At 34.8% G+C, this 23120-nt stretch overlaps 1 protein-coding gene across 1 annotated transcript; it reads right to left on the reverse strand.

Annotated features, from left to right (window-relative positions):
• Window positions 1–11686: 11686 nt before the first annotated feature.
• Window positions 11687–22039, reverse strand: LOC107786987 (uncharacterized). The gene is made up of 7 exons (XM_016608503.2): window positions 21695–22039; window positions 15264–15313; window positions 14934–15180; window positions 13046–13198; window positions 12818–12923; window positions 12602–12716; window positions 11687–12020 (listed from the first exon to the last, which is right to left on the reverse strand). The coding sequence occupies exons 2-7, from the start codon at window positions 15309–15311 to the stop codon at window positions 11985–11987; spliced, it is 705 nt and encodes a 234-aa protein (XP_016463989.1). The 5' UTR covers window positions 15312–15313; window positions 21695–22039; the 3' UTR covers window positions 11687–11984.
• Between the last annotated feature and the right edge of the window lie 1081 nt (window positions 22040–23120).

Below are 23120 nucleotides of genomic sequence, written 5' to 3' on the forward strand. Positions count from 1 at the left end.
GAGTTTCGTCACTTCCATTAGATCCGTTGGGTGATTTTGGACTTAGGAGCATGTCCGGACTGTAAATCCGAGGTCTGTAGCTGATTTAGGCTTGAAATGGCGAAAGTCAAATTTTTGGAGATTTGGACCGGAAGTGGACTTTTTGATATCGGGGTCGGAATGCAATTCCGAGAGTTGGAACAGCTCCGTTATGTTATTTGGGACTTGCCTGCAAAATTTGGCATCATTCCGAGTTGGTTAGATTGGTTTCAGCATGAGTTTTCAAAGTTGGAAGTTTTGGAAGTTCATAAGTTCGATTCGGGGTGCGATTTATATTTTCGACGTTGTTTGATGTGATTTGGGACCTCGAGCGAGTTCGTGTTAGGTTATGGGACTTGTTGGTATGTTTAGACGGGGTCCCGGGGGCCTCGGGTGAGTTTCGGATGGGCTACGGGTCATTTCCCCCTATTTTGAACTGTTGTTATCTGTCATCTAGTTTCCTTCATCGCGTTCGCGTTCGCGTAGTGTTATTTTGGAGGTTGAAATATTTCCTCTTCGCGTTCGCAGTCACCCTCTCGTGTTCGCGAAGTTCTGCCACCCCCTTCTTCGCGTTCGCATTCCCTATCTCGCGTTCGCGAAGTGCAAACCAGGCCCTGGGCACTAGTGATCATTTTCCTCTTCGCGTTCGCGTGTTACTTACGCGTTCGCGTGTCACTTTCGCGTACTACTTCACGCGTTTGCGAAGAGTAGTCGTTGGGCCATCATATTTTTCCTTTCCGCGTTCGCGAACGTGTTGTCGCATTCGCGAACGTGTTGTCGCGTTCGCGAAGAACAACTGGGCAGCTTTTGTTTTTCTTCTTCGCGAACGCGTCCCTTCCTCTGCGTTCGCGATGCACAAAACACATGGGCAGAATATAAAGTCCTCTATTCCGAGGGTTTGCCATTTTCACCATATTTGGAGTTCTAGAGCTCGGTTTTGAGCGATTCTTTGTGGGTTTTTCAAGCAAATCGATTGGGTAAGTTTTCTTCACCTAGAATTTATTATATTCTGCGATTTTATCTTTGTTTTTATCATTTAATTTGTGTTTTGAGTTGAGGAAAATGTTGGTTTTGGAAGAAAATTTCCAAAATAAAAAATCATGATTTGAGGGACGAAATGGTATCGGAATTTGATAATATTTGTATGTTTGGACTCATATCGGAATGAGTGTTCGGGTTTTGTAACATTAGTCGAGTTCTGAGGTGCGGGCTCGAGGGTCGACTTTTGGACCAATTTTTAGATTTTGATAAAGATTGACACTTTATAATAATCCGGAATAGTCTCTTATGAGTTTTATTTGTGCTTTGAAGTTATTTTGATTAGATTTGAGCCGCCCGGAGGTCATTTCACCCGAGAAGTTTATTTTTGAGTATCGGTCTGTCTTCTTTGAGGTAAGTATATTGCCTAACCTTGTGTGGGGGATTTTCCCTTAGGGTTTGAGTCTTCTATGTTGATTGTAGTCCATGTACGTGAGGTGACGAGTACGTGCTCGGACTTATTTGTGGAAAGTTGGCCTTTTAGGATTCTTAGGTCCTTACATTCACCGAGTATGAAGTTGTTCTTGATGTGATTAAGTCCCTATTTACTAGTTTCACCTTTACATGCTTTAATTAGAATTAATAGCTTCAGGATTCACTCTTATTGCCTATTTGACTCTTATTTGACTTAATTGAAGATTTTACCTCCTCTGTTGTCATGCTATCTTTTTATAACTGCCTATCTTTATTTGAAATTAATATTATTTCATCCTATAATTGTTCAGTCTTAATTGAGGTTATGATCATTTTTCCGCTACTTATCTTTAATTGAATTGTTGAATATCCTTCGTAATTTCCTCAACCTTAAAAGAAGTTTAGATATCCTATATCTGAGTCGACTTATTTTTATTTGGAATTATTTGACTCGTGTTAGCTTCCCTGTTGTTGAGGTGTATATTGTGGGATAGTTGCTACACATTAGTTTTTCCTTGTTGAGTTGTTCTCTTTACGCCTAGCATCTCAGACTGTGATTATTCCTTGTGAATTGGTTCCATATTTTCTTGTGATTTAAAAGTTCTTGAGTTGATTTACTTGTCGTACTTTGTATCATTTCCATTGTTGTTGTTGTATTTTTTGTGGTGATGCACGAGGTTTCTTCCGTGCGGTTATTATTATTGTGATGCACGAGGTTTATTCCGTGTGGTTGTTATTATTGTGATGCACGAGGTTTCTGTCGTGCGGTTGTTGTTATGGGGTTTCACGAGGTTTCTGCCGTGCTATTGTTACTATTGATATTTTGCACATACGGCGTGACAAGGTGGGATATATATATGTGTGGGTTGCGTATGTGGCGTGACAAGGTGGGAATATTATTATGCATGTGTGGCGAGACAAGGGGGCATTTATGTTACTATTTCACACGTGGTGAGACAAGGTGGGCTGTGTCAGGGGTTGATTTGTGATGATTTGTGGCCTGGGGGCATTTTTGTTGTTGATATTTTTATAGTAGTATACGTACCTGTGTGAGCTTTATCTTGTGAAAGCTGTGAGAAAACATTCTACGTGATGTCCGTTCTTGTTCCTTATGCTTATTTGCTTATATGGACTATGGTAGGACACTTGCACAAGCATATACGTAGTTAATCACTCTTATCGGATAAGTGGTGTCCTTGATATTGTTGAGCATAGATGCTTACCTTTGTTTACTTGCCTTCTATGTGAGAATGGCTCTATTGGCACGTGCGTCGTCAGTGCGGTTATGAGATGTTATGAGGGCACAAGAGGCCAAGTGTTAGAGTTCAGGTCTTGAGACCCATAAGTTGTCATTTGTCCGAGGTTCGGTACCTCATGGAGTTGCTGACTAAAACCTGATGTAAAAGCGGTTGTAGTTGCTGAGTTATTATTTGTCCTTGCTATATTTGTGATTTCGGATTTAGGTTGTGTTCCATTCACCTTTCTGTGTCGTTTCATGATATTCCGCTGATAATTGTTGTTTCCTTCCTGATTGCCATTTTTGTACTATGAGCCATATTGCATAGTCTTCGTGTAGACATCATACTTCTGTTGTTCGTGTACTTATATCTGTTCAGTTTATTAGACCAGTGGGTGTCTTGACTGTTCCTCGTCACTACTCCACAGAGGTTAGTCTTGATACTTACTGGGCACCGCTGTGGTGTGCTCATGCTACTCTTCTGCATATTTTTGTGCAGATCCAGGTACTTGTTCGTTAGCTAGCTGTGTGGACTTTTGCTGTGGAGACTCAAGGTAAACCTGATGCTGCGTTCACAGGCCTCAGAGTCACCTTCAACTTTTCGTTTTGCACTGTTTATTCTTATTTCTAGAGAGTTGTATTTAGAAATTTTCTAGCAAATACTCTATAGAGCTTATGACTTGTACTACCGGTTTTGGGAATTTTTAAGAGATTCTATTTAAATAATGTTGATGTTTTAATTATTGTTAGGCTTACCTAGTCCCTAAGACTAGGTGCCATCACGATACCCAAACAGAGAGAAAATTGGGTCGTGACACGAGCCGATGATTGACACGTGTCCAAAGTCAGAATGATGTGACTGATGGGATATTTCGGCTTATTCATCGTCTCGGTTGTAACGTACGAAGGAAGGAACCGGGGTTCATCTATCATTTCCCATCATTTCGGCGAACCTACTCTCTAAGAAACGAGGGGACTATATGTATACGAGTGAATTCGGGGTTAGCACACACCCCAAGTTCCTAGTGAGTCAAACGAAGTAAGAAGTATGAATGTTTGAGATAGAGACTGAATCTGAGAACTCTTTGAATCAAAGCTGGAACGGGGTGCTCTCCACCTGGCCTGACAAGACAACACCCCCAAACCCGGAACGAGTTCCAAGACCTCGGAAAGCACTACGAACAATTGCACACGGCCGTGATATCCGTACCCAATCGGATATCACAATGCGGATCTTGTCCGATGTCGGTAGTGTATCAGTGATTGACGTACAAGGAGGATTTGTTTCTTTTTTACAATTGTACTAGGGATAAAACTCCCCTACCATATAAAGGAAAAGTTTTTTTATTCAATAGACACATTGTAACACGCATATCAAGGCAATACAAACTTATTTCTCTGCTCTCTAGCTATTGAAGGGTTCTTATTTTTATCATAGCTCTTAATATACATTTGGCTTCGAATTGAGGATCCGGTCGAAGGCAAAACTATTGTCCATCCTAAATCCTAGCTCGGAATCAATGTCACAACTAGTTTGGTTATTTATTTTATCTTTAATTCGTTTATCTAACATTCTTGATTACTTGTGTTGAATTAATCCATATATCCTTAAAACCGCGTACAAATTTAATTGTTATCCGTTTTAAGGGTAAATAATATACACACTATATATTACTATATATTTTAGTATAATATAAAAATATAGCTGTAATGGGATTAACTTTTGTATTCAGATGATTGGTTACCTGATCTTTCACTTTGTCGGTGAGGGTTCGATTCCCACCTTGTAATCCCCTTGTAATCCTCGAATAACTATTAAATGAACCAAACAAAGTAACCAAAAATTGAAGAGGAGGACCAATGGACATGGCCCCTTGCCAGCTCCCTGAAAGATCTAATCCCTATACCTCGTGGAGTTAATTGGAAAGTGGATACTGAGAAGTGCAAACAGAAGAGACAACTAAAACCTCAGACTTGTCGTAAACATTTGTCCGTTGAAAGCAATTTGTGAGTCGTTTACTAGTTTGAAACCATTTGTCTCAATATGTTCTGTTAATTTGCATTTTACTAGTTTGTGTGCCTCATTTTGTTTTAATACAACTCATTTTAGATTAAATAAATTACTAGTAGAACATATGTGGTTCCATTCCATTAGTTATCACTTGTTGCCAAACAATTGGTAAACCTCTGAATCTGATACAATACGCATAATAAAACCATTTCGAGATCCTAATTATACCACTTCAATTTATATGATGCTTTGGTACACCGATTTACCTATAATATCTGTACTACATGAACTTGTATTTTATGATCTTACATAGTAAATACTTCACTTTCCCTTGTGCGATATGAAGTGCTTAAGATATTATATGCATTAATCCTTCATAAGCTTGCTAACTCAAACGCATGTGAATACTCTATATATTATAAATTTATGTGTAAACAATCAACTAAATTACAACATGTAATATATATGAACGCATAGAGTTAGTTTAAATTCTGAATCTTCTCTGCTTCTAATTAACTAGAGTGATGATGAGCATATTACCTTGCAAGACACTGTCGTCTAGATGGACAACAAGAAAAGTATGGGAAAACATGTCTAATAATCAGATTACAATGCAAGGTATGCTCGTAACTGATCACTAATTACTGCAAATGGTCAGGCAATTGAAATGATTCTTAATTAGGCTGCAGCAAGTAAGGAAGCATTTGTCATTACCTGAGGTCCTGAACATATCCGACTAATTAATTAATTCAAATCCAAACGAAACACGTCTAATAAAAAAAGCTAAACATCTTATATCCTTTATTGTCTTGTCAACATCCCACAACTCTTAATGATGGGCGAGATATTAATGATCATATATCACTTTTAATATTCTTGACACGGAACATAAGTATCTCCGTAAAAAACTGCCAAAATTTTAACAAATATAAGTTCTAAACCAAAGCAACTTCAAATGTAAATTGTATAGGGTGGTACGAACCTCAAAGATTGAATCAACAACAATAATTTATTGAGTGAAAATTTCGTAAATGGGGTCGGGATAGTGTGTACGCAGACTGTATTTCTACCTCTATAAAACTAAAGATATTGTTTTCGAATTTCGATAGACTATCGGCTCAATGAAAACATAATTCTAGCAGTCATGAAAAGAAAAAATGATAGTAGAGAAGCTAAGAAGCAGTAAAACAATAAGAAAAATAAAATAACTTGACATAAAAACTAGTAGAAAACTAAGAACTAAGATTCAACCATTAAATTTAAATCTAATGCGGGATAGGGCCCTTCCTTATCAAAAAGGAATAATTTCATTTGCTAGCTTCCACTACCATTAAAATTTTCAGAAGAATCCAATCATAAGAGAGCTTAAACAAGAAATAATGTTGGTTGTACTGACAAATGTTGCAGCTATCGATCTTATGGCCCCGGCCAGCCCATTTGAAAATTAAGGTTAACATCAATGAAGACAATGCACCTAGCAGCTATCCTAAGGGAAGTAGAAACTACTAAGTAAAACACAGACAACAACGTCTGAATCATTCATCTTTGGAAGAAAATAATAAGTGTGCGTAATTTTTATGATTTGTGGTCCTGGGATTTAATGTTATTTGGTGCCTTGTCGTTTCACAAACATGTAATGCCATGTGAATCAAGCAAGAACCGTGTCACTAATTATTGCAATATCCTTCCAATTATACGTATTATTATTGTTCTCAAACTTTTACTACTTTTTACCATGTAGAGATAAAGTTTGCGTATACACTGTCCTCCACAAACCCCACTTGTAAAATTAAACTGGATTTTTTGTTGTTGTAATGTACTCAAAATTCTCCATAAAATTAATTTTTTGATTGTAATTTAAGTGGTTCCGTCCAATTCAAAAATATAAAGGACTTATGGAGGAGAATTTACCATATATGAAATGGACATATAAATTAATCTTGTCGGCGACAGGGCAGGTCGAGCTTTATTCATTTAAGAAAGAACGAGGAGTGAATCGAAAAGCTTTATTTCCGTTCTTTGGGAGTTTTCGTGTCCCTCTCATTTTTTTATTTTTTTTAATAGTTGTTGAGAATATGAAAGGCGTCTGAAACAATGGATACTTATTAGACTACAACAATTTTTACATCTAAATAAAATTAACTCATTTGATTAAATCCTATATTTCAATTTATTTCTACTATCTTAAATTCTTATTCACAGATAAATTGCAACTAGGATAAATTGACTTAATTGAGCTTGGGCATGACCGTCATTGTAGTAAAAATTGCATGGGGCGCCCTATTGGGTCGCCCCTTTTTAACTTATACCCATTTTATTTTTTCGTTTGCATACATACCCATTTTTTGTTAAAAGCATTTTAAAAAGACGATTTTGCCATTCTTTAATAAAAGACTATTGACAAACTGCCGGACAAAAATTTAAGCATGTTTAGGCTAAAGTTTTAGCAAATAAACTAAAAAGTTTCAGCTTGTTTAGACTGAAGTTTCAGATAAAACTCAGGACAAAACTGTAGACTGCGTTACAAAACTTCAGCATGTTTTGGTATGAAGTTTTAGCAAATGAACTAAATAACTTCAGCATGCATTAGCAAAAACTCTTTAGAAAAATACATACTGCAAGATAAAAACTTAAGCATGTTTAGTATGAAGTTTTAGCAAATGAACTAAAAAATTTCAGCATGTTTAGTCTGAAATTTTAGCAAATGAACTAAATAACTTCAGCATGCTTTGTCTGAAGTTTTAGCAAATGAACTAAATAACTTCAGCATGTATTAGCAAAAACTCATTAGAAAATTACATACTACAAGACAAAAACTTAAGCATGTTTAGTGTGAACTTTTAGCAAATGAACAAAAAACTTAAGCATGTTTAGTCTGAAATTATAGCAAATGAACTAAATAATTTAAGCATGTTTAGTGAGAAGGTTTAGCAAATGAACTAAATAACTTAAGCATGTTTAGTCTGAAGGTTTAGCAAATGAACTAAATAACTTAAGTATCTTTAGTCTGAAGTTTTAGCAAATAAACTAAATAATTTCAGCATGTTTAGACTGAAGTTTCGGATAAAATTTATGAAAAAACTGTAGACTGCAGGATAAATAATTTCAGCATGCATTAGCATGAAGTTTTAGCTTCAACATGAAACAACTTCATGCTACATTAGCATGAAGTTTTAGCTTCAAGGTAAAACAACTTCATGCAAGTGTGATTTTGAAGATGAATATGGACAAATTTCTGATTTTTTTATAAAGTTGCTGAGAGGAGAGGAGAAGATCGTTTTATATCTTCTGTCAGGGGTATAATTATCATATTATTACGGGTTTTTTGTGAGATGGCTACTAAATCAATAATTTTAAAAAATAGGGTACATGTTAAAAGGTGGCACAAATATAGGGTACGGCTGCAAATCCCCGTCATTGTATTCGGAATGGGCTGACTGGACAATGGGCATGGGCTGCTGATGAATGAACAGAAAGAATGGTGTGTAATATAGTTCTTTCGAAAGGAAATCTATGTTTTTTTTTAAAGTTTACTGAGCCATTAAATTTTGGTGGTTTTTTCCTTTCTTTTGCTTTCGACGCTTAATTTTTTATTTATTTTTTTGGAAATTATAGTCTTATACTCTTATGATATAAACTTTTTGTAGCTATAGAACCATGTCAGTAAGGGTTAAATTAAAAATTTAAAGTTAAATAATTTTTAAATATAAAAGTATGATATCATGCCGGCTCGTCCGGCTACTGATTTAAGGTTCGTCTAGTGGGTTATTGATGTTAGTGCTAATTTTTCTTTCTATCCACCATCTTATTTGGAAACTTTCCTCCAACTAAAATCCTTCTATTCCATGTGAGTTCTGTTCTAAGCTTCACGTTCATCAATTCCATGTGGGGTAAAACAACTAATTTTTAATTTAATTTGCAGTTGAACGTTTGCTTATGAGTTATATGATAAAGTCTGTTGAATATTTTATTATTTTCTTTTTCTTTTTCGCATCCATAGCATAGAAAAGGGATCATAACAAATTAGAAGTACCAATTATGTATCCACATGAAGTTTCGAAATCCACCAGCCAAGCTCCCAATTATTTAGCTTTCGAATTATTTCTGTCTTTCTCAGATTAATATGTAATTGAGATTTATTTTTAATGTGACAATTAAAGTTAAAATGTTTTATTGAGAAGAACATTAGTACTTCTATTTATAGTAATACCTCTTACATTTATAAGTATGATTAATTTTATGATCATTAATAACGTCCAATTCCTTATTTTAACCATAAGTGGAAAGAGGCATTTTCCTAATTTCCTTGCACGGAAAGCTTCATAAAAACGCTGTCGTGTGCCCACTATACTAGTAGTTGTAGTAGTAGTAGCAGCAGCTAGGACGGTAAAGGAATAATTATTAGCCACTTTTTGGAGTTTGGACCAAGATAAGGTTTAGCATGAATCACTTGGTCAACTAATTTTAATGACTTAAAAAATAATGTAAGAAATCACAATTATGTAATTTTTAATTAAATGACTGACATGAACCATTGAGACCTAACTACTCCTACTATCATACTAGTTGTAGCAGCAGCAGCGCGAATGGTAAAAGAATGTACGTAGGGGCGGAGCTACAATATCATATACGGTGTCCGATCGTATGAATTTAATAATTTTTTCGAACTTATTGTCCAATGATCGGTTAAAGATAACAATTAGTGGCATGTAATGGTAGTATTAAGTAGAGGGTGATGCTTAACTGTAGTCTTTTATGATAGTCACAATATTGTAGAATGATAATGAGATATTCATGTGGGGCAAATATCATGGAGTTAGAGTGTAGGTAGTTGCCAATTTGCCATAGAAAACAATTCACATTTAAAGCATTTAAGCATGCATTTTTGTCACTCTTTTGGAATATAGGCAGAAACACATTTTCAATACAATTAAATGGGAGAAAACACGAAAATACACAAACAAGAAAAAAAAAACAAAGAAACACACACATTAGGTAATATTATCTCTTCTTCTTTATTTCTTTTTTTTTTCGGTTTAACCGTCCATTTAAATGGAGAATATTCTCATCAAGGATTCATATTGCTGAGCCAATTCATTTGGGATTGAGTCTTAGCTATTTTTTATTTAGTCATTCGATATCTGAAACAGATTGGCTCGTATAATTCGGATTCATATCACGTAAGGCCTCCTAAAGGAGAATTGCTCCTTACCAAGAATTTCTCCAAGAGCTGAGACCTTAGTTAAGGATGGAAGAATTTCCTCCATTCCACCATACTGCTTGGTAGTAGGGGTGTACATAGATCGGGTTTATTCGGGTTTTTAAATTATCAAACTAAACTAATTGTGTCGGAATTTTAAATGTAAAAGCCAAATCAAACCAATAAAAGTCGGATATTTTAATCTCGATTTTTCTTAGGTTTTTTATATTTTTTCCGGTAAAATCTTCATAGCATAAAACATATAACTTGTGCTCCGATATTTGTTTGGTCCTAATAGGATAATACTATATAAGATGTTACCCAAGAAAATAATACGAAATAATGTGAGATGAATCATAACACTATACTAAAATACTCAACAATAAAGATAATGAAATCGCATAAAATAAATATTGCTAATTAATAAGTCATAATGAAACTAAACATATCTAAAAGTACTAAGTCATGCTAAAATAAGTACGGCTAATAAGTAATAAGTATTAATTACATGACTAAACAATAAGAAATAAGTTATGCACTTTCATTGTCTAAACCAATGCAAAACTAAAAAAAATAGATATCCAACACTATTATCTTTTCTAGTATTGAATTGAATTTCTTTTGTTAGCATTAGCATTGATTTGATTTCGCTTTGGGCTTTATTTGAGTTACTAACTTTAGTGGGCTATAAAACATATTTGACCTTCAAAAATTATAAGTCCAAACTTGAAATAATACATTAAAAGAGAGAACTATGAAAAAGTTGGAATTTTTTTTATAAATTACATTATAATAAAAAATTTAAAAATTTTATACATGTAATGACGGGTTGTTTTAGTTTCGATTTGACTTTTTTTTAGTAAAATCAAACCAAACCAATTATGGGCGGGTTTCTTTTCCCAACACCAAACCAAATCAAATCAAACCATACTCAGATTTTTTTCCCCCTGTTTGACTCGAATTATCGGTTTGATACGATTTATCAATTTCCTTTGTACGCCCCCTATTTGGTGCTAAACTAAGCATTTTCTGGAGTAATCTGGCCTTACTTACCTATTGAAGAGTGTCAACTAACAATAGTTCTGTTCTTAGAATATCTAGTTGCTTGTTACATGCAGTGGAATCCTCCGAGCTTGGAACATGTAACGAACGACATGTTAGATTAATATTTTTCTCCCCTAACAGCATTTGAACCTGATTTGGAGCTACCAATACAGCTAAGGGAAGATTTGCATAGCCTGCGGGAATGACAGCACTAGTTTAACTTTTATCAACAGGGGAAAAAAAAGTTTCCTTTGTGCTTGTTAGCAGTCATTTTTATTACTGATTTTATTGGATGAATAATTGTTAATGTAGACCTCCAATATTAAAAACTTCGTTAAATTGTGGACAAGGACAACGATGTGAATTGCTTAATTGTTCAAGCAAATGAATTACCCATGTTATCCAAAAGACACAAAAAAGCGAAGATGGTCCTTAATTAGAAATTAGCGGAAAGCGCCTTAATAAAGAAAGGCGCCAAAAAAGAAAAACCCAAGAACAATAATTATAAGCATAAATAACAATTTTATGGACAGATGAAATAAAAAATTTACAATTAAGTGATTTTATTATGCATGTCTGCACTATTTCGCAATGAGGTGCATTAGCGCCTTGGTGACTGCACTTAAGTGCTAATCAAGCAAGGTGAAGTGCACAACCAGTTTTGCACCTAACTTCAGGGCGCAACTGTGCCTTAAAGTGAGTCTTTAACAACACCGCCAAAAAATATGTAAAAGATGGATGCATGATATATTGCCAAATAATATCCCAATAAACACTAATTCAAGATTTTAGCTGAAAGAGGGGTTGTATTAATACTTCTAAACAGATAAGTACTAATTAGTACGACAGTAATTTAAACACAGCTGCCTAAATACACTAATGAGCTGTACTTCACAAAAGTCGACCAAGAACGAAAAAGGTACCCCTCTGATTAATCTAAACATCATACCAAATTAACAGCTTCAAAGACTAATCTTATACAGTTATGAATTACGGCCAAAAACACGTGTGAAGAATCCCAGTCAGCAATCCGCAGAGGCAATGTCTTTGTTCACAATCTGCAGTGGGATAGTTCAAGGATTAATAGTTACTCCATCTGAATTTTTGGAATTGACCAAATGGCTAGTTTATCAAATTGCAAAGAGCATCAATTATAAATGTGAAATTAGAAACACTTTCTACGGTGTGTAGCTACCGTTATCACCACAACTCACCGATAAGGGGGGCACCAAAGTCCTAGACAACAGGCATATATTCATGTTGATGCAAGGAGATGTGATACCTTAGCAATACGATATATTTCTCGCACAGATCTACTCAAATAACTATTCAGGAACCATAAGGACGCAGCAAAAGTTTACTAACAAAATGATTGAAACTTCATGATCAAGGTCGGCTGAATACATATGCAGCCCCTTAAACTTGCCCAGATTTTTCATGCGTGTCAAATCCTTCAAAAGCAGTGTATTTTTCGAGGATCCGACACGAGTGTGGCAACATTTTAGAGAGTCTGCACAACATAGACTCTAAGTTATATGCAACTCTGTTACCTCTTACCCTTGCACAACATGGACATAGCGCCATTCAAGCAATAATAGAATAGTAAAAATATAAGACATGCCAAAAGTCTGAATTATACCTTTGATATATACTCTTTCATTCCATCATTAATTGGCCCGTCTAGTGCTCTCTCCGCAAGTTCATAAAACGTTGTATTACCTTCAGGACCATTAACTTTCTCTTTGTGCAAATATCTGAATGTGCAAAAACAAAAAGTTAACACCAGAAAGGCAGAAAGCACAACTGAGAGTCATGGACATGGACATGGACTAACAAAAAGTTTGTCCGTTCCAACCTTTGTTGAACAAGTGCTTCCAATGCCAGTTTGAGGTTTCCATGAACAGGATGGTTTTCATCAGTTTCAGACAATCCCAGCCTTCTCAACTGATGCCAAAGATTTTCTTCAACACATTCATGGCAGCAATTTTAAGTTTAATTTCTCATTAGATATTAGCAAGAAACGGAAACAGAGAAAATAGGAATAATTAAATATGTTCAAGTACAACTTGAAATGCAAACATACCTTCCGTAATTTTGCCTCCAGCAAGATGGACAATGCTGATAACCACAAAAGTAAGACCAGTGACATGTGATTTGTTTTCATCCTGCACACATGCCTCGTATACATCTTTAGGTAGCTGACTTATGAGGATATACGACTTCGCATCAACTGCCACTGTCCATCATGAAAAATTCGTATTGGAAATACACAATTAAATAACAAAATATGCAGCCTATGATTCCAATGAGCTAAACAAACACTATAAGAAGTTTGCAGCTTAATCTGATGAATTCCATTTTGCAGCCCCAATATCTAACACTACTAATATACAATGAAAGTTGCAACTGCAGTTTGTTCTTGAAGATTATAGCTTAATATAAGGAGCAAATATACACACTTCCTACTATGTATCTAAGAGATATTCAGACAGAATGCAACAGGAGTTTTCAATGGTATGCCTACAGAATTCATCTTTTTGATAAATAAAGAAGCTAAATCGACGACCTAAAGAATATGTAACACCATATGGAAATAATGCAAGTTTTGAACTACTCAGTAAAATCAACTACAGCTTAATCCTAAACTAGTTGGCATTGGCTATATGAATTCTCTGGATCCATTCTGCTATTTTCCGACCCACATTTCACACTAAAATGGATGCTAATGTTCATCATTGACCTTCTGCAACCTGTTCCTTATCCGGCTTGAAACTGGCTATATTTTGCACATCAAGAAGAGGCTCTCTTCGCCTTCTTCATGAAGATTGAATGCCTGTGCTATGACATCTAGTGGAAGCTTAGGGATTGATAAAATTTCTAGGAGAGCGGTATCCTTAATTTCTATTCTCTCTCTATTCTAAAAGTAAAAACAAAAAACAAAAAAAATCAAAATCTACGGAAACTTCTACCAATTTACTTTACTTTAGTGTATTTGACAAAGGCCATTTTCTTAAATATCGCAGAAAGCGAATTTAGACGACACTCTAGCTAATTGAAGGAAAAAATGGCATATCACCCATTTAAAGCCCTATACTACACTAAGATTCATATATGCGGAGTTTCTTTTGATAACCGAGAAATTCCCGAGAGTCTGTGGTGATACAATTCGAAGCTCGGTGGATATTAGGACAGCTCCTCTACCCTTCTCTACTTAATATTAGTTTTTCACTTTTGTACGTAACGGAGTTCAAACCCTTGACTTGTACCTAACCCACTCTTACCACTAGACCAAAGTTTGGGGCACATAATTTGGAGTTTTAATTACTTAATATAACTAAAATTTTGAAGAAGTAAAATGGCAAATAAGAAAGTTCTCACTACCTTCGGCTTAGACCCTATATATATGTATTAAGAAATTTACAAAATAGGAACAAATATTAAAATTCCGAACCCACCAGTGTTGTCAAAGGCGAAAAGCTCTAAAAAACGTTCTAGGACAATTGGGGCTTTAAGCGCAAAGCACAATTTAAGTGCGGGCTTTAGTTAAAAAAGGTGCAATGCAAGAAAAAAATATATATATGAAATTCAAGAGAAAAGTAACAAATTGATTCATATTCTTTTCTTTAACAACTAATACACTTATTTGCCAATTATATTTGTAGTCTAGCATTGCTCCATTCAAGATAGAACTCATGGGCGATAAGGGGCACGTCTTGGTACCTTGCCTACACTGAAGCGCAGCTTAAGTGAGGCAAAGCGCCCTCCCTAAGCTTTTCTGAGCTTTAGGGCTTAAGCGCGCCTTAAATGAGCCTTTGACAACACTGGAACCCACTAACTCAAATGGTCCCTAAATTCAGTGGCATCCTGAACCCAATCAAGTATAAATCCCGGTTCCTCAAATAAAACGACCCAAAAGAGAAAAGTTCTCATATTTATAATTGGAGTATTAAGAGCAATAATTTAAGCAAAACCTTGCTGAGAGGAGCGGGCATTTTGAGTAGACGAACGAGAGCGTTGAAGCTCCCTCATTTCAAAGCCAAAAATGGAGGAAAGCTTCGATTTTGCTTCATTAATAACAAAAGCAGGTAAACTTCTTTGACGGTAATTCTTGCCAGTAATCAATTGTGTTAAATCCTCCCTCTTTATAGGACACCCTGAATTTTGTTCACTCTTGAATAATACATAACGAATCACCTCTGCTACAAGTTTGTCTTTTTCCTGTATACATTAAAATATACACACAAAAGTAAACCCAAAATTGTAAAAATTTTGAATTAAGTGTAGAAATGGATGGGATTTACCTCCACTGAAATACCAAATTGAGAGAAATCTTCTGCATAAGTGGACATTTCTGTGATAGAAAATTAGAAATAAATTCAGTTAAATTCAAGATTTGCATACTGAGAAAATGGGGTTTGGGAAAATCGTGAAATCGTGTACCTTTTTGCCTATCTCGATGGGTTTTTGGAATTGGATTAGTTCTGCCTTTTTATTTAGGATTTTAAGGAAAAAGAGAAGAAACGGAGGGAAAGAAAGAGTAAGGGCTTCATAGTTGACGGGTCAAGATTGATATTCGGGTTTTTCTATATTTTATTTTCTTATTTCCCTCAATTTGGTCATAGGAATAAAGGGGTAAATACCATAATATTGTGGGATGGATGATGAGAAATCATTTCATTCTAAATCAAAGGTCTTGGATTTTGAATATTGTGAACTGACAAATTTCTAGTAGGAAGTTGCTCTCACTTTAAAAGTGAATTAGTTGGGTCAGAGATATTGAGTGACATATAGTAATTTATATTCAATATCTATATCTATACCTATATTACAAAATTTTCTCCTAAGCCACGTTGCAATTCCACAACGTAGTAATGTTGTGTTAGCTATAGAAAAGGCCTTCTCTTTTTATTTTTTTTCTTTCAATTACCAAAGCCGTCCAAATCGAGAAAAATATTTTAATATTAGTTTGCCTTTTGAATTCAAACAAAAAAATTTATTAGACAGAATCATCAACCAACAAGATCATAATAAAACTATGAGCAGACTCCCAATAAAAAGAATTAGCATAATTTTTAGACTAGCTGTAACGACCCGACTGCTCGTTTTGAGCTTTAGCGTTCCATTCGGTGGTTTGAGACTTTACGTACCTTCATATTATACATTATTACTTGCGTGTATGGATGGTTTCGATTTTCGAGCGGTTCGGGATTGGTTTGGAAGAATGATTTTCGTTTTAGAAACTTTAAGTTGGAAGAGTTGATCAAGGTTGGACTTTTGGGTAAACGGACTCGGAATCGGGTTTTAATTATTCCAATAGGTTTGTATGATGATTTTGGACATGTCCACAAAGTTTGGTTAAATTCCGATGAGTTTTGGATAAGTTTGAGTTGTATGGTGATTGTTTTCGGTTTCGACGTCGATTTGAGCATAAAGGTTATCATATTGAGCAAACGACCTTTGATTCGTGTTTCGATTAAACCATTATATCCGTATCGTAATTTTGGAACCATAGCAACTGTTTTCGACATCGTATGAGGAATTTATGGTCATTTTATTAAGAATTGGGTTGCCAGATTTTTTTCAAATTAATTACGAAATTGCCACTTAATTCGTATTTAAAAATCTGCATTATTTCCAAATATTGAAACCTGTTATAAAATATAGCTCAAAGTAACAATATAGAACAAGGAAAAACAAGCTAAGATAGGAGAGATTCTTATTTCTTCTTCAATTCTATTCTCTTTCCTATCTATTACAAGGCCTTTATATAAGCATGAAAGGTGAAGAATGAGTGGAATGGCCACTATTTAGTGGAATGGTCACTACATAAATATTTTACATGAATATTTCATTAAGAATTTGAGAGGAAGATCATGGGGTAGGTTATGGAGATAATGGAGAAGAGTAGTCATCATTACTCCTTTGGTGGTTATGGACATCCACCATAATTCAAGATTTCATAACACTCCCCCTTGGATGTCCATAGATAATATGCCTCGTTAAAACCTTACTAAGAAAAAACCCTGTGAGAAAAAAATCTCAGTGAAGGAAAAAGAGTACACATATATGTAATACGCTTTATTTGTTGCCTCGTTAAAAACCTTACCAGGAAAACTCAGTGGGACAAAACCTAGGCTAAGGGAAAAAGAGTACAGCACGTATCTTACTCCCCTTCATGAAAACATCACTTTATTTCTTGAAGACGGCGCATTCCAATCTTCTGTCTCAACTTCTCAAATGTTGAAGTTGGTAATGTCTTAGTGAACAGATCAGTCAAATTTTCACATGAACGAATCTGTTGAACATTAATTTCACCATTTTGTTGAAGATCATGCGTGAAAATAACTTTGGTGAAATGTACTTTGTTCTTTCTCCTTTGATGTATCCTCTTCTCAGTTGAGCAATGCAAGCAGCATTGTCTTCATATAGTGTAGTTGGATTATCTTTTTTCATAAGAAAACCACACATTTCCTGAATATGCTGAGTTATTGATCTCAACCAAACACATTCCCACCTAGCTTCATGAATAGCTATTATCTCAGCATGATTTGAAGATGTGGCAACTATTGTTTGTTTCATTGAACGACATGATATAGATGTACCTCCATATGTAAACAAATAATCTGTTTGAGATCAAGCTTTATGTGGATCAGAAAAATAACCTGCATCGGCATAGCCAATCATTTCTGCCTTGAATTCATTAGAATAAAACAATCACATATCTAGAGTTCCCTGAAGATATCTAAATATATGCTTAACACCATTCGAATGTCTTCTTGTTGGGGAGGAGCTGAATCTTGCTAATAAGCTTACTGCAAAAGCAATATCTGGCTGGGTATTGTTGGTAAGATACATCAGTGCCGTAATTGCACTAAGATATGGAGTTTCATCACCAACGAGCTCTTCATCATTTTCTTGAGGCCGAAATGGATCTTTATTTATGTCAAGCGATCTCACAACCATTGGGGTACTCAATGTATGTGCATTGTCCATGTAAAATTGCTTTAAAACCTTTTCAGTGTATGTTGATTGATGAACAAAAATTTCATTTGTTACATGTTCAATTTGTAGGCCATTTGTCACACGTCTATTGTGTATTGAGGTACTTGCTTTATCAATTGTTAATATCTTGGCATGACTTGAACCAATAATTGACAGTCTTGTGAAAGTATAATATGACAGTATCCTCACATACAAATAGATTGTTTGAAAAACAAACTTCAAAAAAATGCCTGCATTTACATAACCAACAAAACCTTGACAATATTTGTTACAATAAACAAACCTATATCAATGATTCCTAGTATTCCAATATCTTCATATAGGAATAAAATTATATCTCACTAGCATATTGTTATACTCATGGTCCTAGCAAGATACATTAGTGCACCAATTGCACTAGACACAAAAACAAATCATGTACGCCATGATCGCTCTAATTCACATAAGAATTTGCTGAAGCTTTATTTAATAAATTTCTTGGGAACCTTAATATGCTTCAGAACAATTTAAATCCTTCAATGATTTCCATTATACGCATATCAAGTTTTTCATGTATTGCCAGATTAAAACCTGAAATGACTACATCCACCACAGGAGAACATGTCTCTATATTAATCAATGCCAGGATATTTACAAATCTTCTTGTGACACAAGTCGTCTTTATGTCTATCGACTTGACTTTTTTTTTCGCACAAGAACATATTTATACCTCCACTGGCTTTATATTTTCAGCTGTTAGGACTATCCGTCCGACTTCACATTTTTCAGGCGAAGTCAATTTTCATTGCGTATTTTTCATTTGGCCAATCATTTATCTGCCCAAATTTCATAACAGATTTGAGCTCAAGATTCTCGTCAATATTAATAATATTGAGCGCTACATTATATCAACAATATCATCGACGATCATTTTGCATCGGTTCCATCATCACTCAATAAAGACATAACTTATTGAGATCTCATTATTATCAGGTACCTGAGCCTCTCCCATGAGATCTTATGAAGTGTTATGTCGTGGTGCTCTACTAGAGCACTTGCCTCCTTATTATGACCATCTTGAAAATTTGCTCCTCTCCTTCTTCAAGGAGTTTTATCTTTGGAACTGATTGGTCTGTTACGCTTCTTGCGTGCCATAGACTCTGTCCTTCATGGACTTTATTCTATTTGGAGCATTAGCAACTGAAATATGACATTTAGCTTTGGGTCAGCAAATGCGTCTGGCAATAATTTGCAAATGAATTATCACTTGAACTTCAAGTTCATATTTTCTTGTACGAGGATCTATATGTATTCATAATAATTCATTCCACGTATCACTTTCTAAGCTGCCCATTTTCTCTCCCTAATGTTGGGATCACCAACACATTTCCCAACCTTCTTTGGGAACCCATCTTAGTGCATTGTGATGGCATAATTAAATCATATAGCACACCCATATTTCTAGATGAAAATTATTTGGTTCCTGACCTTGAAACCGATTGTGATAGGGAGAAATTTTCATAACTTGGCTAGATGCGTACAAGTGCTGCTGTATATTAAATAATACATCTCATACCAAATTTTGTTTTGGAAGTTTGTTCTCATAACCAATGGTTTAGCTATAATTGGAGGCATACAATTTCTGCTAAACCAACTTGGATTTAAACCAGCATTATCAAGATAAATCACCATATTTATATTCTGGAACTGTGCTCTAACAATTTGAGCAAGCAACTTTGCAAAAGTCAAACTGCAAGTTGATAACAAATGCACATGTGACCATACAATAGATGCATCTATTAAAATCATATAATAATAAACGGTTCACATGGCAGGTGACTGGGCCCATATATTTATCACCTTTTATTCGTTCCAGAAATCAAGGGATTCAATCTCAATCTTAACTGGTATATCATGATAATAAGCAGCACAAGAGAATTTTTGAAGAATCTTATATTTCTTCAATATACGTGAATTCTCAATTAATTTTCGCATCATAATTGAACCGAGATGGCCAACCGGTCATGCCAAATAATATTTGTTTCAGTAAACCTCTAGTTTACATCATCATGCTTATACTTGTGTAGTACAAATAGAAGAAAAGTCGGGTAACCTTTTATATTTACCCGGTATGATTATAGTAATTTAAAGATATTCAATCTTTCTTTCATTTATAGTCTCAATATGCCAACCACTTGGCTTGTACATTTGAAACTCAAAAAGTTTCTTTTGAGACTTACTACAATATTAATGTCATGAACAATTTTACTCATCCGGGTAGTAACAAATTAGCTCTTCCGGAGCTCTTAATTGATTTTGTACTATAAGATCTTTTGTCATACCATCCATATGGTGAATATCTCCTTTACGGAGAAAATCATATAATAATAATTGTCATGGTCAAATTATCATAAGCAAAATCATTTCTTGCTTTAATTTTGTCTTTAATAACTTTTATAAGGCACTCCCGGATTCCGTGAGGGACTCCCACGTAAGAAATTCTATTAACCGAGGAGAAGGTGTAAGGCACTCCCGGATTCCGTGGTTTTAGCACGATCGCTTTAATCATACCTGGCTTAATTAGTTGTTTAATTAAGCATTTTAGAACCTACGTACATTTTGCCTTTTACCGCTTTTAATTATGGCGTTTATGGATTTTATCTTTGAAACGGATCACATGTGTGTATATTCGTTTTATTTGGGGCGCTAAAATTATGTCACGCATACGTGTACACAATTAATCACGCTTTATTAATTATTAAGATTGTTTTGGCCAAAGTCGCGCGAACGCGTACCTTGATTTATTTTGGGAATCATAATTATGTCACGCGAACGCGTACATAATCACGATAATAAATTAAAAAAACGCGCCTAAAGCATTCTAGCGTATTCATGGTTGTTCATTTCCTAAGTTTGGGATTATTGCAAGGCCTTGATTTATGGAAAGTATGCAAGAAATAAAGTAAATTAATTATGGAGAGGTGGGATAGCTTATTTAAGTATATACTAAAGTTATCGAGCCACGCAAATTGAATGCATTTTTGTCCATACTCTCTTCCTCTTCTATTAGCTCCAACTCTTATTTTAATGTCAAATGTAATTCTCATCTCTCGAGATCGAAACCCATGACCTATTTATGAACAACAATTCGTATGAAATTTAAATAACCAACCACTGCCAACAAATATTCTAGAGATATTAAAGTATTCAAATCATTTAGGAATTAGAACTAAGGATCAATTTCTTCAAATAGATTCCAAAACAAAGCAAGAAGCATCAGGTAAGATATACATATAGACCCTCTGTTAACAAACAAGAAAACTAGCGAGACTCAAATATTTTGAAATTAAGGATTGTTCTACAAATCGCAGCCGACAAATCTTAAACGCCTGATTCGTATCTGTTCGTGCTTAATTTCAGCATTCACACTTTATCCTCAATGAGCGAACATTTCAGTAGCAAACAGCCCAATTACTTTTCGTTAACATCCACAAATACACGATTTACAGTAATATGGAGATGCTAAACATGATAATAATCTGGCTATTCACACGCCTTAAGCTAACTTAAAGATAAACTTTTATATGATTCGAAGACAAATAGACCTCACAAACAAGTCTGAAATTCGGATCTGCTACTTGACTCTATATAAAATCAGTCACACAAAAACAAACAACAAGTAAGGATTCCATTGAAGAAAAGATAGATTCATTCATTTCAAAAATAAGAACACAAACTTAGAGGTGTGTACCTAGTATTTCGCGAACGGAATCAAAATGGCCAACTAGAGTCGAATCAGTGAAGGGTGGAGCTCAGCTAAACAGACCTAGCAATACAACAGCAGAAGTTCGGCAATGCTTCGACATAGAACAGCCTTAGAAAACCCAGAACCATGAACAACAGCTTTCAATAATGACAGAAATTCGTTGTTTTAGCCTATGTCCTTCTGTTTTTGTTCGCTTTTTTTTTCTTTTGGCTCTTGAAATTTGTTTTAGATCCAGAATCCAATTTTGGGAATAATTTTCAACTTGATTTTGAAGGGGAGATGTGTGTAGATGAGAGAGAGATTGATTTTTGGGTGAGAATTGCGTGTATGGAACTATGGATGCAGATGAGAGAGTGAAGAAGAAGAGGCTAGGAAACGACGTAGTTTTGGTGTCAAACAACGTCGTTTGGGTAGTGGGCGGAGCTGGACCGGCTATTTGGATGGGGATTTGGGCTGGGTATTGGTATTGAAACGCAACTGGGCGTTCGAGATTGCTAGGCGTAGTCTGAGATAGCAAGCAGATAGCCCTTGTATTTCCTTCTTTCTTTTGATCTTTCAAAAATAGCCACATTACTTCTAATTGAATTTATTTTGCAAAACGACCTAATTAGCATTTTAAGTTTTAACTAATTAATTAAACTAATTGATTAAAGCTAATGAATATTTTTTGTGATTTTTATTTTAACCATACTTTTAACCTATGATTAATTCCTAAATACAATTAGCACACTAAATGAAAGATAAAATATTTTTTTGATGATTTTTACGATTTAAAATATTTGTAACTATGCATAAAATGCGAATAAATGCAAAACAAATAAAAGAAAAACTCCTAAAATTCTATAAAAATAATTAAAATTATTTTTGTACTATTTTTTAGAGTAATTTTTCATGTGGGTAAAAATTAGATGCTCACGGAAGTTAACATCAATGAAAACAATGCACCTAGCAACTATCCTAAGGGAAGTAGAAACTACTAAGAAAAATACAGACAACAACGTCTGAATCATTCATCTTTGGAAGAAAGTGTGCGTAATTTTTATGATTTGTTGTCGTAGGATTTAATGTTATTTGGTGCCTTGTCGTTTCACAAACATGTAATGCCATGTGAATCAAGCAAGAACCGTGTCACTAATTATTGCAATATCCTTCCAATTATACGTATTATTATTGTTCTCAAACTTTTACTACTTTTTACCATGTAGAGATAAAGTTTGCGTATACACTGTCCTTCACAAACCCCACTTGTAGGATTAAACTAGATTTTTTGTTGTTGTATTGTTCTCAAAATTCTCCATATAATTTATTTTCTTGATTGTAATTTAAATGGTTCCGTCCAATTCGAAAATATAAAGGACCTATGGAGGAGAATTTACCAGATATGAAATGGACATATAAATTAATCTTGTCG

The sequence above is a fragment of the Nicotiana tabacum genome, chromosome 23 (assembly GCF_000715075.1).
Source record: "Nicotiana tabacum cultivar K326 chromosome 23, ASM71507v2, whole genome shotgun sequence".
Taxonomy (NCBI): domain Eukaryota; kingdom Viridiplantae; phylum Streptophyta; class Magnoliopsida; order Solanales; family Solanaceae; genus Nicotiana; species Nicotiana tabacum.

Coding starts and splice junctions, on each gene's coding strand:
- LOC107786987 (XM_016608503.2), bottom strand. CDS start 15,311: ATGTCCACTTATGCAGAAGATTTCTCTCAATTTGGTATTTCAGTGGAG. Junction 13,199..14,933: donor TGCCCGCTCCTCTCAGCAAG/GTTTTGCTTAAA, acceptor CATGATGGACAG/TGGCAGTTGATGCGAAGTCG. Junction 12,021..12,601: donor TGAAAGAGTATATATCAAAG/GTATAATTCAGA, acceptor ATCCCACTGCAG/ATTGTGAACAAAGACATTGC.